Source organism: Entelurus aequoreus, linkage group LG06, assembly GCF_033978785.1.
Source record: "Entelurus aequoreus isolate RoL-2023_Sb linkage group LG06, RoL_Eaeq_v1.1, whole genome shotgun sequence".
NCBI lineage: Eukaryota > Metazoa > Chordata > Actinopteri > Syngnathiformes > Syngnathidae > Entelurus > Entelurus aequoreus.
In genome coordinates this window covers 35,185,552-35,200,685 of record NC_084736.1, presented here as the reverse complement: position 1 = coordinate 35,200,685, position 15,134 = coordinate 35,185,552, and the positions used below count along the sequence as shown (strand labels likewise).

Here is a 15,134-nt window from a genome sequence, read left to right as displayed (position 1 = left end):
GTGTCTCTAACCCTGGTCATTACTTGTTCAACCTGCTGCCATCAGTTGTTCAACCTGCTGCCATCAGACGTCTCTCACCCTGGTCAGCACTTGTTCAACCTGCTGCCATCAGACCGCTTGATGATTCCAAAAAGGTAGATGTCTTCAATGTCCTCCACTGAAAGGATCTCCAGGCAAGAGTTAGTGGTGTGTCCAGCAACAAGTGTTCCATCGGGACAGGCAGGTTTCCCCCAACTTGAAATCTTGCCAATTTCATTGAGAGGTCAGTTGATCAATTTTATTGTTTAGACCAGGGGGCAGGGGTCACCAACGCGGTGCCCGCGGGCACCAGGTCGCCCGTAAGGACCAGATGAGTCGCCCGCGGGCCTGTTCTAAAAAAATAAATAATAATTATTATTATTATTTTTTTTAAAAATTAAATCTACATAGAAAAAACACAAGATACACTTTCAATCAGTGCATCAACCCAAACAACCTCCCCTATGCACACTCATCCACACCCACTCACACAAAAGGGGTTATTTCTTTCTGCTACCAATATTCTGGTTCCCACAACATAGACAACACATCTGCAAGGGACACAGTCCCTGAAGCACACATGATTGTATAGGCTGCTGGTCCACTAACATTTTCATTAATTACTATTTTTTATGTAATTATTTTTATATTGTTTTACTTTCTTTTTTATCCAAGAAAATGTTTTTTATTTATTTCTTATTTTATTTTATTTTTTAAAAAAGGGCCTTATCTTCAACAGACCAGGTTGTCAATGAAATTAGATTTGTTTAAAGGGTTTTTTAAACCAGGCCCAGTCCAGATAATGTCCAAGCCGGACTCAGCAACACACACCTTCATTCATGTACACAGAAAAAAATTAGGGAACACAACAGATTGCATATAATTTATAAACAAAATTACATTTTCAAAATAAGCATTTATGTACAGTCCAGATTATGTCCAGGTCACTCAAATTAGGGAACACAACAACAGATATCATATAATCTATAAACATAATTATACTTTCAAAATAAGCCTTTGAGGACTTCTCATCTTTTTAATAATGTTTTTTGGCATCATTATCGTTTTCAACCATGTAACTTTCTAAAGTTAGAAAATACTGAATAAATGTTTTAAAGAAAGTAATACTAAGTGAATATCTGTTTTTGGCCTTAAAAATAAACATTTTACCGAGTACTATAATTAAATTGACTAAATCATGATTGTCAATGAACTCTCCTAAAATAACAGAAACCACATTAAGCTTCATAAACAAACCAATCCTTAAACACATTTTTTCAACTTCCACCCAAAACAAAGACACAATATGACAATACCAAAACAAATGCAGGGTGGATTCAGGCTCCTGACAACAAAATCGGCAATCATCTGACTCTGTCATATTCCATAATTTTAACATTTTCCCTGTGGGTAGGAAGTTATAAATAATTTTAATTTGAAAATAACGATTTTGCACATCGATAGTGGTTTTATAGATTAGTTTGAATATGGCATCCCATGGCAACGGGCAGTCAAAAAAGTCCTCCCATTTTCCATTTGTGTTGTATGAGGCAGCCTTCAAAGATTTCTTTATTAAATAAAAATTATATATTTTTCTATTTATTTTAGTTCCTTTTTGCCAACTAGAATTTCTTATTAGAGGTTTACAAACTAATAATTTAGTAGTTCCATAATTAATTATTTGTTTCCATCTTTTCCCAATTACTCCAGTTAGTTGATCAAATGAAAAGCTTGAGCAAGCATCACCATACATAGCTCTAAATTCATCATACTTCATAATTTTACCATTCTCATTGATAATATCATTGACAAAAATGATTCCTCTTTCAAACATATTTTTCCAAAAGAAAGGCTTTCCATCTATTACAATATTAGAGTTTATCCATATTAACTGCTGCAAAATATCGTCTCTTTTTTCTGGCACATAAAATTGAAAACACCACTATGAGTGGATTGTTTCCTTTATGAACCCCACCATGTTTCCCAGCAGACTCTCTGGGAGGGGATCACTTGTAAAAAAGGATACAATTTCTTTTGATACAGTACATGTTTTTTGTCCAACAGGACATTTGTGTACCACTCAATGTTTAAATACATCTTTGGAACAATTGATGCTTTTAAAGACAGACACATAGCTTCAAGGTTGAGAAGTTTCAGGCCCCCATATTCATACTCTTTGTACAAAACCTTTCTTTTAATCTTTTCTGGTTTGCCGTTCCAGACAAAATCGAAAACCCTCCGCTCATAAATCTTAAAAAAGTTTTGTGATGGAGCTGGTAATGACAAAAACAAATAAATAAATTGAGGAATAATTAACGAGTTGGCAATAGACATTTTACCATACAAGGTTAGGGATTTCCCTTTCCATAATTGCATAATTTTGTCCAGCTTTCTTAGTCGATTATCATAATTTACTGAGCCTAGATCTTCCAGATTTTCTGGGACAACAACACCAAGTATGTTAACTGGTCCATCTGTCCACAAAACAGGCACTTTGCATTCCATTCGAAAGGACGTTCCCTTTAGATTTCCGATCCTTAACATTTTACATTTATCATAATCAAGCTTAAGGCCAGATTGCTGTGAAAATATGTCCAAAAGATTAAGAAGGTTCCGCAAACAATGAGGAAAAATCTTATCTTTGTGAATCAGCCTTTTCTGACATGAACTTCATCAAGAACAAACACAGAACACGCCTCACTGATGCACATATGCAAGACTCACTCAGAGTTGCAGTGTCAAGATACACACCAGAGTACAACACACTAGTTGACAGCATGCAATGGCAGGCTTCCCACTAACTGACAAAGAAACAGATAACAGATTTGGTGTCCAGTTCAAAGTGTGACATGATTTAAAAATTTGAGGGTTTACTTTTGTATTTTACATGAGTTATTATTTGTACAAACATGGTGCAAAGTAATTCATGATTTGTTAAAAAATGTTAGTGGCTAGCTAGTTAAAATGGGATATTGTGATTTCACAAGACTGTCTTAGAAGTGATCATTTGAAAATGTTCAATTTGAAAAATGTGCACTTAGAGAAAATATAAAAATAAAGTGTTGCATATTGATATTTATCTGTTTCTATATATATTTATTGTGAGAAATCATTAAGATTATCAGTGTTTCCACAAAGATAAATATAATTAATTATTAATAATAACAGAGTTAAATGTAAATTGAGCAAATTGGCTACTTTTGGCAATTTATTTAAGTGTGTATCTAACTGGTAGCCCTTCGCATTGATCAGTACCCAAGAAGTAGCCCTTGGTTTCAAAAAGGTTGGTGACCCCTGGTTTAGACTGTAGAGATCAGTGCAACAAGGAAGTGAAACAAGGCAAAGGCAAGCATGGAGAGAGGAGGGGTGTGCGACCGCCTTTGATTAGAGTCAAAAGAGAGAAAAAAGTGTAAAGTATCCAGTAACAAAGTTGTCCGCATTATTTAACTTGCTTTGTCAGGGTGTAACTTCATGTATTATTGAGGCCACTAGGTGTCCCCACAAGACAAATGACTTCTACTTCAATCCATCATAATTAGTGTTTTCATATTGATCATTGGAATTTCATATTGATCATTGGAATTTCATTTCTCTAACACTACAAAATAATACATACTATGATTTGTGCTGATATAAATACTCTAATCAAAAGTTGGCACCCCTACTTGTATAATTGATATGAAAACATGATTGATTCCACATGCCTCAAACTACAATTGTGCTTGGGGACACATTGTGTCATCACAGGCTAAGAAGTCCCATTTATAGTTGGAGTTAACACCTAATGTTTGCTCAAATGCCAAACACAAGTAAATATGTCCAAAAACGAGCTTGTCGGTGATTAAAGCCAAATAAAAAGTGCAAGTTTGGTGAAGACGCAAAGCAGGAAAAAGAGGAAGAGAAAAGTGAAAGTGGATCACATGACCAGATGATTTCCTGCTGCCTGGCCGCCTCACAGCACCTCCTCCTCGGACTCACTGACTCGCTCTCACCGCAGACCTCCGCTGTCTCCTCCCAGCCGACCACCGCGGACTAAACTACTCCGCTGGCCGCCTCCCAGCCGTCCACCTCCTGGCCGACCACCGCGGACTAAACTACTCAAAAGTCGCCCGTTGTCCTGCCTTGTCCCCCGCTGCTCACCATGGCCACAGCGGCTGGCAGCGGCCCCATCCCCGGCACGGGGACCGAGCTGGTCCGCGGACAGGCGTTCGACGTCGGGCCTCGCTACAGCAACCTGTCCTACATCGGGGAGGGAGCCTACGGGATGGTGTGGTAAGTGAAGCCGGCCATCGCGCACCCCGCGGCCACCAGACACCAACACACCTCCCGCTAGGACGCTAACTTAGCACGCTAGCTTAGCAACACTGCTAGCAGTCGCGTACAAACCATCAATTATGTCGTTTATTTGACTGAAATAACGCAAATATCTCGTTTGTTTGACTGAAATAACCCATACGTGTCGTTTATTTGACTAAAATAACCCAAATATGTCGTTTATTTGACTGAAATAACCCAAATATTTCGTTTATTTGACTGAAACAACTCAAATATGTCGTTTATTTGACTGAAACAACCCAAATATGTTGTCAATTTGACCGACATAATGTTAATATGTCGTTTATTTGACCGAAATACCCCAAATATGTTGTTTATTTGACTGAAGTAACACAAATGTTGTTTATTTGACTGAAATAACGTAAATATGTCGTTTATTTGACTGAAATTACCCAAATATGTTGTTTATTTGACTGACAACGTAAATATGTTGCTTAAATAACCGAAACAACCCAAATATGTTGTTTATTTTACTGAAAAAACGCAAATATCTCTTTTTTGACTGAAATAACCCAAATATGTATTTTATTTGACTGAAATAACGCAAATATGTTGTTTATTTGACTGAAATAACCCAAATATGTTATTCGATGAAATAACGTAAATATGTTGTTTATTTGACATTGATGACGCAAATATCTCGTTTATTTGACATTGATAACGCAAATATCCGTTTATTTGACTGAAATAACGTAAATATGTTGTTTATTTGACTGAAATAACCCAAATATGTGGTTTATTTGACTGAAATGTAAATATGTTGTTCGACTGAAATAACCACATATATAATAAATGATAAATGGGTTATACTTGTATAGCGCTTTTCTACCTTCAAGGTACTCAAAGCGCTTTGACAGTATTTCCACATTCACCCATTCACACACACATTCACACACTGATGGCGGGAGCTGCCATGCAAGGCGCTAACCAGCAGCCATATGTTGTTTATTTGACTGAAATAACCCAAATATGTTGTTTATTTGACTGAAATAACCCAAATATGTCGTTTATTTGACTGAAACAACCCAAATATGTTGTTAATTTGACTGACATAATGTAAATATGTCGTTTATTTGACTGAAATAACCCAAATATGTTGTTTATTTGACTGAAGTAACACAAATATGTTGTTTATTTGACTTAAATTACCCAAATATGTTGTTTATTTGACTGACATAACGTAAATATGTTGCTTAAATAACTGAAACGATCCAAATATGTTGTTTATTTGACTGAAATAACGCAAATATCTCGTTTTTTTGACTGAAATTACGTAAATATGTCGTTTATTTGACTGAAATAACCCAAATATGTCTTTTATTTGACGGAAACAACGCAAATATGTTATTTGACTGAAATATCTTAAATATGATCTTTATTTGACTGAAATAACGCTAATATCTCGTTTATTTGACTGAAATAACGCAAATATCTCGTTTATTTGACTGAAATAATGTAAATATGTTGTTTATTTGACTGAAATAACATAAATATGTTGTTTATTTGACTGAACCAAGTTCCAACCCAAATATGTTGTTTATTTGACTGAAATAAAGTAAATATGTTGTTTATTGTACTGAAATGGCCCAAATATGTTTGACTGAAATAACGTAAATATGTTGTTCATTTGACTGAAATAACCACATATGTTGTTTATTTGACTGAAATAACCCAAATATGATGTTTATTTGACTGAAATAACCCAAATATGTTGTTTATTTGACTGAAATACCCAAAAATGTGTTGTTTATTTGAGCTCAGTCACTAAATGAAGCCAAAATGTGATTTTATTCATCCCAACACATTTCCTTGTGGTTGACAAAGTGATTTAATGATTTTATTGCAGGAGCAAAAAACAACACCTTGACTTCATTTCAACTAAAGTGACTTATTTTTTAGAAACAACTTTTATCTGCTGAAACCTTTCATCCAAACCACTTATTGCAGCTGTCAATGACGTCATAATAATCCACTTTGAGTTATTAACACATTAAAATGTGATTGATTGTCAATGACGTCATAATAATCCACCTTGAGTTATTGGCACATGAAAAAGTGATTGATTGGACATATAAAGACATTGTTAGGTTGTCATGTCCATCAAAAGGAAACATTTGTGTTGTCTTCAATATTTCCAGTAAATGTCTTGTGTTGCTTCTTGTCTTTGCACACCTAGGAAGCAAATACACATCTGTATGCTTTACACATGTGCTGACACCAATACACATCTGTATGCTTTACAAATGTGCTGCAGGTGTGTGTGTGTGTGTGTGTGTGTGTGTGTGTGTGTGTGTGTGTGTGTGTGTCTTTACGCTGGCAGGAAGTCTGCGTTTATGGCACAGGAAATGGTGCAAATAGAAATGGTGCAAATAGGTCAGTTCCCAGGTCGAACTGTGGTTGTGGAGTGTTTGAAACGTGTCATAAGCGTAAAAAGAAGTGAAGCAATGTGTACTTGCACTTTACCTCACTTTCTGTTTGTATTCTTATTCTTGGCCTTGCACCTTGTTAGCTTATTTTCCTGTTTGAAAGACAAGAAGAGTTGGATGCTCACTGGAGTGAAGTTCTAGTTCCTAGAAACTTTTTTTACTCTGTTTTCACTAGGAGCACCTTTTACATTACATATTGTTATGAAGGTGTCTGTAAGTACATTATACTGTATATATACTTGCAGTGTGTATATTGTACATATTACATATTGTTATGAAGGTGTCTGTTACTGCATTATATATATATACTTGCAGTGTGTATATTGTACATACTACATATTGTTATGAAGGTGTCTGTTACTACATTATATATATACTTGCAGTGTGTATATTGTACATATTACATATTGTTATGAAGGTGTCTGTGACTATATCATATATCCATCAATTTTCTACCGCTTGTACATATTACATATTGTTATGAAGGTGTCTGTTACTACATTATATATACTTGCAGTGTGTATATTGTACATACTACATATTGTTATGAAGGTGTCTGTTACTACATTATATATATGCTTGCAGGGTGTATATTGTACATATTACATATTGTTATGAAGGGGTCTGTTACTTCATCATATATATACTTGCAGTGTGTATATTGTACATACAGTATTACATATTGTTATGAAGGGGTCTGTTACTTCATCATATATATACTTGCAGTGTGTATATTGTACATATTACATATTGTTATGAAGGTGTCTGTTACTACATGATACATATACTTGCAGTGTGTATATTGTACATATTACATACTGTTATGAAGGTGTATGTTACTACATGATATATATACTTGCAGTGTATATTGTACATATTACATATTGTTATGAAGGTGTCTGTTACTACATGATACATATACTTGCAGTGTGTATATTGTACATATTACATATTGTTATGAAGGTGTCTGTTACTACATGATATATATACTTGCAGTGTGTATATTGTACATATTACATATTGTTATGAAGGTGTCTGTTACTACATGATATATACTTGGCAGTGTGTATATTGTACATATTACATATTGTTATGAAGGTGTCTGTTACTACATTATATATATACTTGCAGTGTGTATATTATACATATTACATATTGTTATGAAGGTGTCTGTTACTACTATATATACTTGCAGTTAGGGATGATGTTTGATAAGAAATTATCGAGTTCGAGCCTATTATCAAATCCTCTTATCGAACCGATTCCTTATCGATTCTCTTATCGAGTCCAGATAGGTTGTTGTATATGGAAAAAAACACACTATATTTGGTTTAACAAAAGCTCACTTTTATTATATAAGAAAAAAATTAAATCTAATAAAAAAATAAATATTGACTGTTACCCTCCTAAAAAAATACAATAAAATAAATAAATATTGACTGTTGTTACAGTATAGTATATATAGTAAGTATATTAAGTGGGATTTTTAAGTAAAAAAAAAATATACAGTAACACAAAAACAACTTGTCTCTGTGATCACTATAGGTGTATAAATAATACCATCCATCCATTTTTCTACCGCTTATTCCCTTCGCTATAGTGTTAAATAAAATCAGTCCCTTGGCACAAAACTGAAAATAATACAGCTCTCCAAAAAGTTGCACTTCTGCTGCTATTTGACATAACTGTTTGTTATGATGCTTTGACATTTTTGCACTTTATTTCTTTATTGAAAGAAAATTCTATGAAGAGAAAAGTTGTTTGCAAATGTGGTTACAATGCTAAAAAATGAAAAGTTAAAGCTAAAAAAAGAAATACACTTTGAGTTAACATTATTTCTTTATAGGGGGAAAGATGTGATGTTATGAGCTAGGAATATAACAACTACACTACCCAGCATGCAACGGGAGTGACGAGCATGCGCGGTAGCCCCGAAAAGTGTTGTTGCATGTCGTCACCCGGCAGCTAAGAATGAGGTTATGAGCACGCTGTGAAAGTAAACGTCAAGAACTCAGCCAACACGCCTCGTCTGCATTATTTACTGTATAATTAGACAGACAACACGTATACAGTGTGATTTTGTTTTGTTTACAAGGAAAGAAAAACAAAAGTTAAAAAAGGGAGATGTCATATATGTTGTGTATATATATGTATGTGCTACGGTAGCTTTAGGAACGTTGCGACAGCTGCCGTAAAGGAGGTGCGTTGCTAGCCTTGTTGCTATGTTTCCAGTTGGTCGTAAAAGTGTTCGTCATGTGTTTGTACCCTGATCAAATCTCTCAGTAAAGTTATTCATTGGATTATACCTTTTTGTTTTGAACTTTATTACACCTTGGAGCGCTTTTTCCGGTGCATTGTTTTTCCTGCTTTCCCTACCTGCTCCTAATGACTGAGCTACGTGACGTCATTTCTTGTGATGTCTCACGGGGCATTTCTGGTTGGGACGGGATTGGTCCCAGGGATTCGAATAAAGAAGCAACTCTTTTTCTTTACTATAGTGGTCTCGATAACGGGTACCGGTTCTCAAAAAGGGATTCGAGTCCGAGGACTCGGTTCTTTTCTAATCGAACAACCGGGAAAACCGGTTTCGAGTATCATCCCTACTTGCAGTGTGTATATTGTACATATTAAATATTATGAAGGTGTTTGTTACTACATTATATAAATACTTGTAGTGTGTATATTGTACATATTACATATTGTTATGAAGGTGTCTTTTACTACATTATATATATACTTGCGTGTGACTATATTGTACATATTACATATTGTTATGAAGGTGTCTGTTACTACATTATATATTTACTTGCAGCGTGTATATTGTACATATGACATATTACATATTGTTATGAAGGTGTCTGTTACTACCAGTAACAGACACCTTCATAACAATATGTAATATGTACAATATACACACTGCAAGTATATATATATATATATAATTTAGTAACTTACTACATTATATATATACTTGCAGTGTATATGTTGTACATATTGTTATGAAGGTGTCTGTTACTACATTATATGTATATATATATATACTTGCAGTGTGTATATTGTAAGGCTGCAGCTAACGATTATTTTTCTATCGATTAATCTATAGATGATTTTTTCCGATTAATCGGTTAATCTATAGATTATTTTTTCGATTCATCTATAGATTATTTTTCCTTTTACCGATTATTTTTTTAATTCAAAATGAAGATGAAAAAATAAATGTAGGCCAGTTTTTTCAAAAGGCATGGCTTTTATTTACAAAAAAAAATAAGTATGGCCACTCAGTCAACATTGACAACAACATGACAAAATATTCTGTAACAATGTAAACATTTAAAACTTTTAACATTTAACAAAATTAAAAGTAGCTTATTTGCTTTTTAATGTGCAAATATAAAAGTAAACATCCAGTGCAAATCGTAATATTCTGCAATAGTATAAGCATTTCAAAAGTAAAAGTATTGCTTATTTTGCTTTAAAATGTGCAAAAATAAAGATAAACATCCAATACAAAAAAGTGCAAAACGAAATATTCTGTAACAACAGTGTAAACATTTCAACAAAAGTGAAAGTATTGCTTATTTGCTAAAATGTGCAAAAATAAAGATAAACATCCAATACAAAAAAGTGCCAATCTAAATATTCTGGAGCACTGTAAACATTAAGTATTGCTTTTAAAATGTGCAAAATAAACATCCAGTCCAACACAGTACACAATAACCAATTCTACTCATTCCAGTGAGTGACTAACAGTTGTAATGAAGAAAGGTTAGCATGTCTACATGCTCTGGTTCTTTTCTTGTTTACAATATTCCCAGCAGCTGAAAATAAGCGCTCAGAAGGGGTCGATGTGGCTGGAACTGAGAGCTAATTACCGGTAGCCTTCACCTCAAGCCAGGACTGCGAGTGAGCTGAGCTCCAGTTTATATTCCTAGAAGGTCAACGGGCTCATAGTAGGGATGTGCGTATCGATCCTGTGGTATCGATATATCGATACTCACACGCTACTCATTTGGCATCACTTTTCTGAAAAAAGTATCGATATAAACCAAAAAACGGCGTGTGGGGGGTGCAAGCATCACTTTCAGATGTTTTTGATGACTTACTTAACTTACCATGTGCTGGGACACCCCTGTACCTGGCAGAGTATAGAGCTGGCCCAGTCACGTGACAGGAGACAGCGAATGAGCGTCGTCAACGTGCAACACACACACAGCCAGCCGACAGCGATGCAGCCAGGCATATCCAGTGTTGTCCAATTGTTGACTTAAAACAGGCATTGTTTTTTTGTTTTTTTAGTAATGTTTACTGAATATTTTTGTTTAAATGATTATCCTAAATTCAAATAATTTCCACACAGGGGAATTTACTGTTAGTTGAAAATTGCTTGAGTATTTAAAACAAGATAAGAAAGGGATAACATTTGGAGATTCTTCATCTTTGCATTACAGTTTTATTTTTTTCCAAGAAAATCTTGAAATATATGATTGAATGTGATTTTGGTTTTAATCTGTAACATAATTTCTTACATTTCGAAAACATTAACCTATTTCATATTTCATTAATTGCTAATTATATCACAAACTTTAAAAAATAACTGCAGCTTCTTGCGATTCGGATTTGACAGTTAATTGGAAAGCCCTAATATCTAATTATTATTATATATAATTATTATTATATATAATATTTAATTTATTTGTCATATTTATGTTATTTATTTTAATTTTACTTTTATTATATATTGACCATAATACATGTGGTATAAATGGTCTGTATTTGTCTTGTGATTTGTCTTAAATAATAACAATAGCAATAATATTTTTGACTGACAAAAATTGCCAATAAGAAATTAATGGTATCGGTATCGATGAAAAGGCAAGATAAAGTATCGGTATCGTATCGAATCCTAAAAGTGTGGTATCGCCCATCCCTAGCTTATAGTGAGGTTACTAGTAGTTGACTGGGAGGTGTTTATCATTTGGGGAGAGTCCGCTGCCTGATGCTCACCTGCTAAACACCTATCTGCTCTACGCTGAAGCGCTGACTACATGCGCTCTGAATACACACTGCTGATTGGCTGGTAACGTTTTGAATACGCACTGCTGATTGGCTGATAACGCTTTGTATAACGCTTTGTGTGTACCAATCAGATGGTTGTGTGGGTGGGACAATGCTGCGTGCTGAGACAGAGGCAGCCGCAGAAGGAGCGAAGCAGCTTGTTAAGACTTTAGCAGCTAAAGTTAGCTTTAGCTTAGAAACTCGTTCGGTACACCCCCGTACCGAACCGAAAGCCCCGTACCGAAACGGTTCAATACAAAACACGTACCGTTACACCCCTAGCAGATACAAATGACACATTCATGTTTTTGTGTAATGATGACAACGTATACTCGCGCGGACGATTGACTAGTTGATGGTTTTCTTTTCAAATGCTCGTTCATAGCCATTGTGCTGCTATGATAGGCCATTTACGCTCGACACAGTGTGCATACAACAACATTATTAGGCCGTGTATTGAAATACTCCCACACTTTTGACCACTTTTGGCGTGATTTTTTCCCCCTCGCTCGCACAGTCTGCTTTGCGCTCCGCCATGACGGTAGTGTGACGTAAATATGCGACGTCATCGGTTACGTAAATACGTCGACGCCGTTTTTGTGCGTCGACGTATTTACGTAACCGATGACGTCGACTACGTCGACGCGTCGTTTCAGCCTTAGTATATTGTACATATTGTTATGAAGGTGTAAGGTGTACATAATATAGGATTCTGGGTATTCCTTCTGTTGTGTTTATGTTGTGTTACGGTGCGGTGCGGATGTTCTCCCTAAATGTAGTTGTCATTCTTGTTTGGTGTGGGTTCACAGTGTGGCGCATATTTCTAACAGTGTTAAAGTTGTTTATACGGTCACCCTCAGTGTAACCTGTATCGCTGTTGATCAAGTATGCGTTGCATTCACTTGTGTGTGCGTCCATGTATGTGACTGGGCCAGCACTCGTTGGACTGGATGAAAAGCGGACGTGACGATTTTCGGGAGGGGCACTGAAATTTGGGAATCTCCCGGGAGGGTTGGCAAGTATGAGAATTAGCGGTGAATGCGGTATTACCGCGGCACCGCCGCTGTATATAACCGGCGGGCCAGCTCTAGTGTTAATTTGATATCGCCTCAAGGGCCAAGTGAAATTACATGGCGGGCCAGAGTTTGACACCCATGTGTTAGATGTAAATATAAACGGAATACAATGATTTGCAAATCCTTTTCAACCCATATTCAATTGAATGCACTACAAAGACAAGATATTTGATGTTCAAACTCATAAACTTTATTTTTTTTTTTGCAAATAATAATTAACTTAGAATTTCATGGCTGCAACATGTGCCAAAGTAGTTGGGAAAGGGCATGTTCACCAGTGTGTTACATGGCCTTTCCTTTTAACAACACTCAGTAAACGTTTGGGAACTGAGGAGACACGTTTTTTAAGCTTCTCAGGTTGAATTTTTTCCCATTCTTGCTTGATGTACACCTTAAGTTGTTCACAGTCTCCGTTGTGGTATTTTAGGCTTCATAATGCGCCACACATTTTCAATGGGAGACAGGTCTGGACTACAGGCAGGCCAGTCTAGTACCCGCACTCTTTTACTATGAAGCCATGTTGATGTACCACGTGGCTTGGCATTGTCTTGCTGAAATAAGCAGGGGCGTCCATGGTAACGTTGCTTGGATGGCAACATACAGTATGTTGCTCCAAAACCTGTATGTACCTTTCAGCAGAGGTGTGGACTCGAGTCACATGACTTGGACTCGAGTCAGACTCGAGTCATGAATTTGATGACTTTAGACTCGACTTGACAAAATGTAAAGAGACTTGCAACTCGACTTGGACTTTAACATCAATGACTTGTGACTTCACTTGGACTTGAGCCTTTTGACTTGACATGACTTGCTACTTTCCCCAAAACCCAACGATTAAAAAGTTATTCGGGAGCGCTCCGTATCTTCCAAAGTGTACGTGTGTCGGTGTGTGTGTCTGTCAGGGAGTGTGCGCTCTCTCAGCGTGTGTGTCTGTCAGTACAACAGCCAATCAAATTAGATCCACATTGTTTTCATCCCACGGCATCCATCCAATCAAATTGCAGAACAACCAACGAAGAATAGCTCTCCAACAACGCGCCAGGGAGGAACAATTAGTCAAAGATAGTTTCGTTCGGGTATTAAAACTACGACTTGGTCCACAAAAAACGAATTGCAACAACTTCCAACTTCGTTCGACATTTGAAGTTGCAAACAGAACGGTAAGTTTTGAATGTAAGCTAACGTTTATTGGCTAAGTAACGTGACTTTTATTTGCTGTGTTGTTAAATCAGTGAGGCTGTAAACTCACTGCTAACACTATAACCATAGACATCTTATAAGTAGACGCAGCATGGAGCGCTACTGCCTACTGGCGCAGACGAGACGCGGGCCGCCATCTTGGAGTGGTGATCCGCTCCACTCAGTGCAATTCATTTGGCAGGAGCAATGAACTGTCAGCGCATTTAATTCATTTTACCTCACTGAATACCACTCATTTTCACGCAATTTTTTGTCATACGTGTAGCTATGATAAAGGACACATGTTTTGGCGTGTTTTATTATTAATAGTTTGTTTAACAGTAATAAAATATTCTTATATGCTATAAATGACCAGACGTCCGAGATCAAAACTGGGAATATAATCCCAGAGATGCGGGAAAAACGGTCATCTATTTTTAAATTCAAGAAACAATATGATTAGGTTATATAAACATGCGTATATTCTACATAAACAATGTATAGATATCTATATATCTTAGGGACCTATAGACTGTATCTCTGTTGCTGCAGCAGCAGAGAGTTTATTCTGTCTTGACACTTTGTATTGATATTTTGTATTACATTCTTCCCTTAAATGATCATGTTTACAGTGATTGTTTCATATGTATTTTTTATGTATGTCGCTTTGGATAAAAGCCTCTGCCAAATACTTTAACACAGTGGTCCCCAACCACCGGGCCACGGTCCGGTACCGGTCCGTGGATCGATTGGTACCGGGCCGCACAAGAAATAAAAAAATACAAAAAATTATTATTACTATTTAAAAAAAATTTTAAATCAACATAAAAAACACAAGATACACTTACAATTCGTGCACCAACCCAAAAAACCGCCCTCCCCCATTTACACTCATTCACACTCATTCGCACAAATGGGGTTGTTACTTTCTGTTATTAATATTTTTGGTTCCTACATTATATATCAATATATATCAATACAGTCTGCAAGGGATATACAGTCCCTGCAATTTTAAATGCACTTGTTTTAATAAATAAATACAGCG

At 35.9% G+C, this 15,134-nt stretch overlaps 1 protein-coding gene across 2 annotated transcripts in view; it reads left to right on the top strand.

Moving 5' to 3' along the window:
- Positions 1 to 3,746: 3,746 nt before the first annotated feature.
- Positions 3,747 to 15,134, top strand: part of mapk1 (mitogen-activated protein kinase 1) — a 59,405-nt gene continuing 48,017 nt past the window's right edge. Inside the window, exon 1 of one of the 2 annotated variants that reach the window (XM_062050617.1) lies at positions 3,747 to 4,290. In XM_062050617.1, the coding sequence (XP_061906601.1) occupies positions 4,160 to 4,290 (131 nt within the window). In that variant the 5' untranslated portion in view covers positions 3,747 to 4,159. The remainder of the gene's footprint in view (positions 4,291 to 15,134) is intronic. The other variant, XM_062050618.1, reaches the window with a different exon arrangement.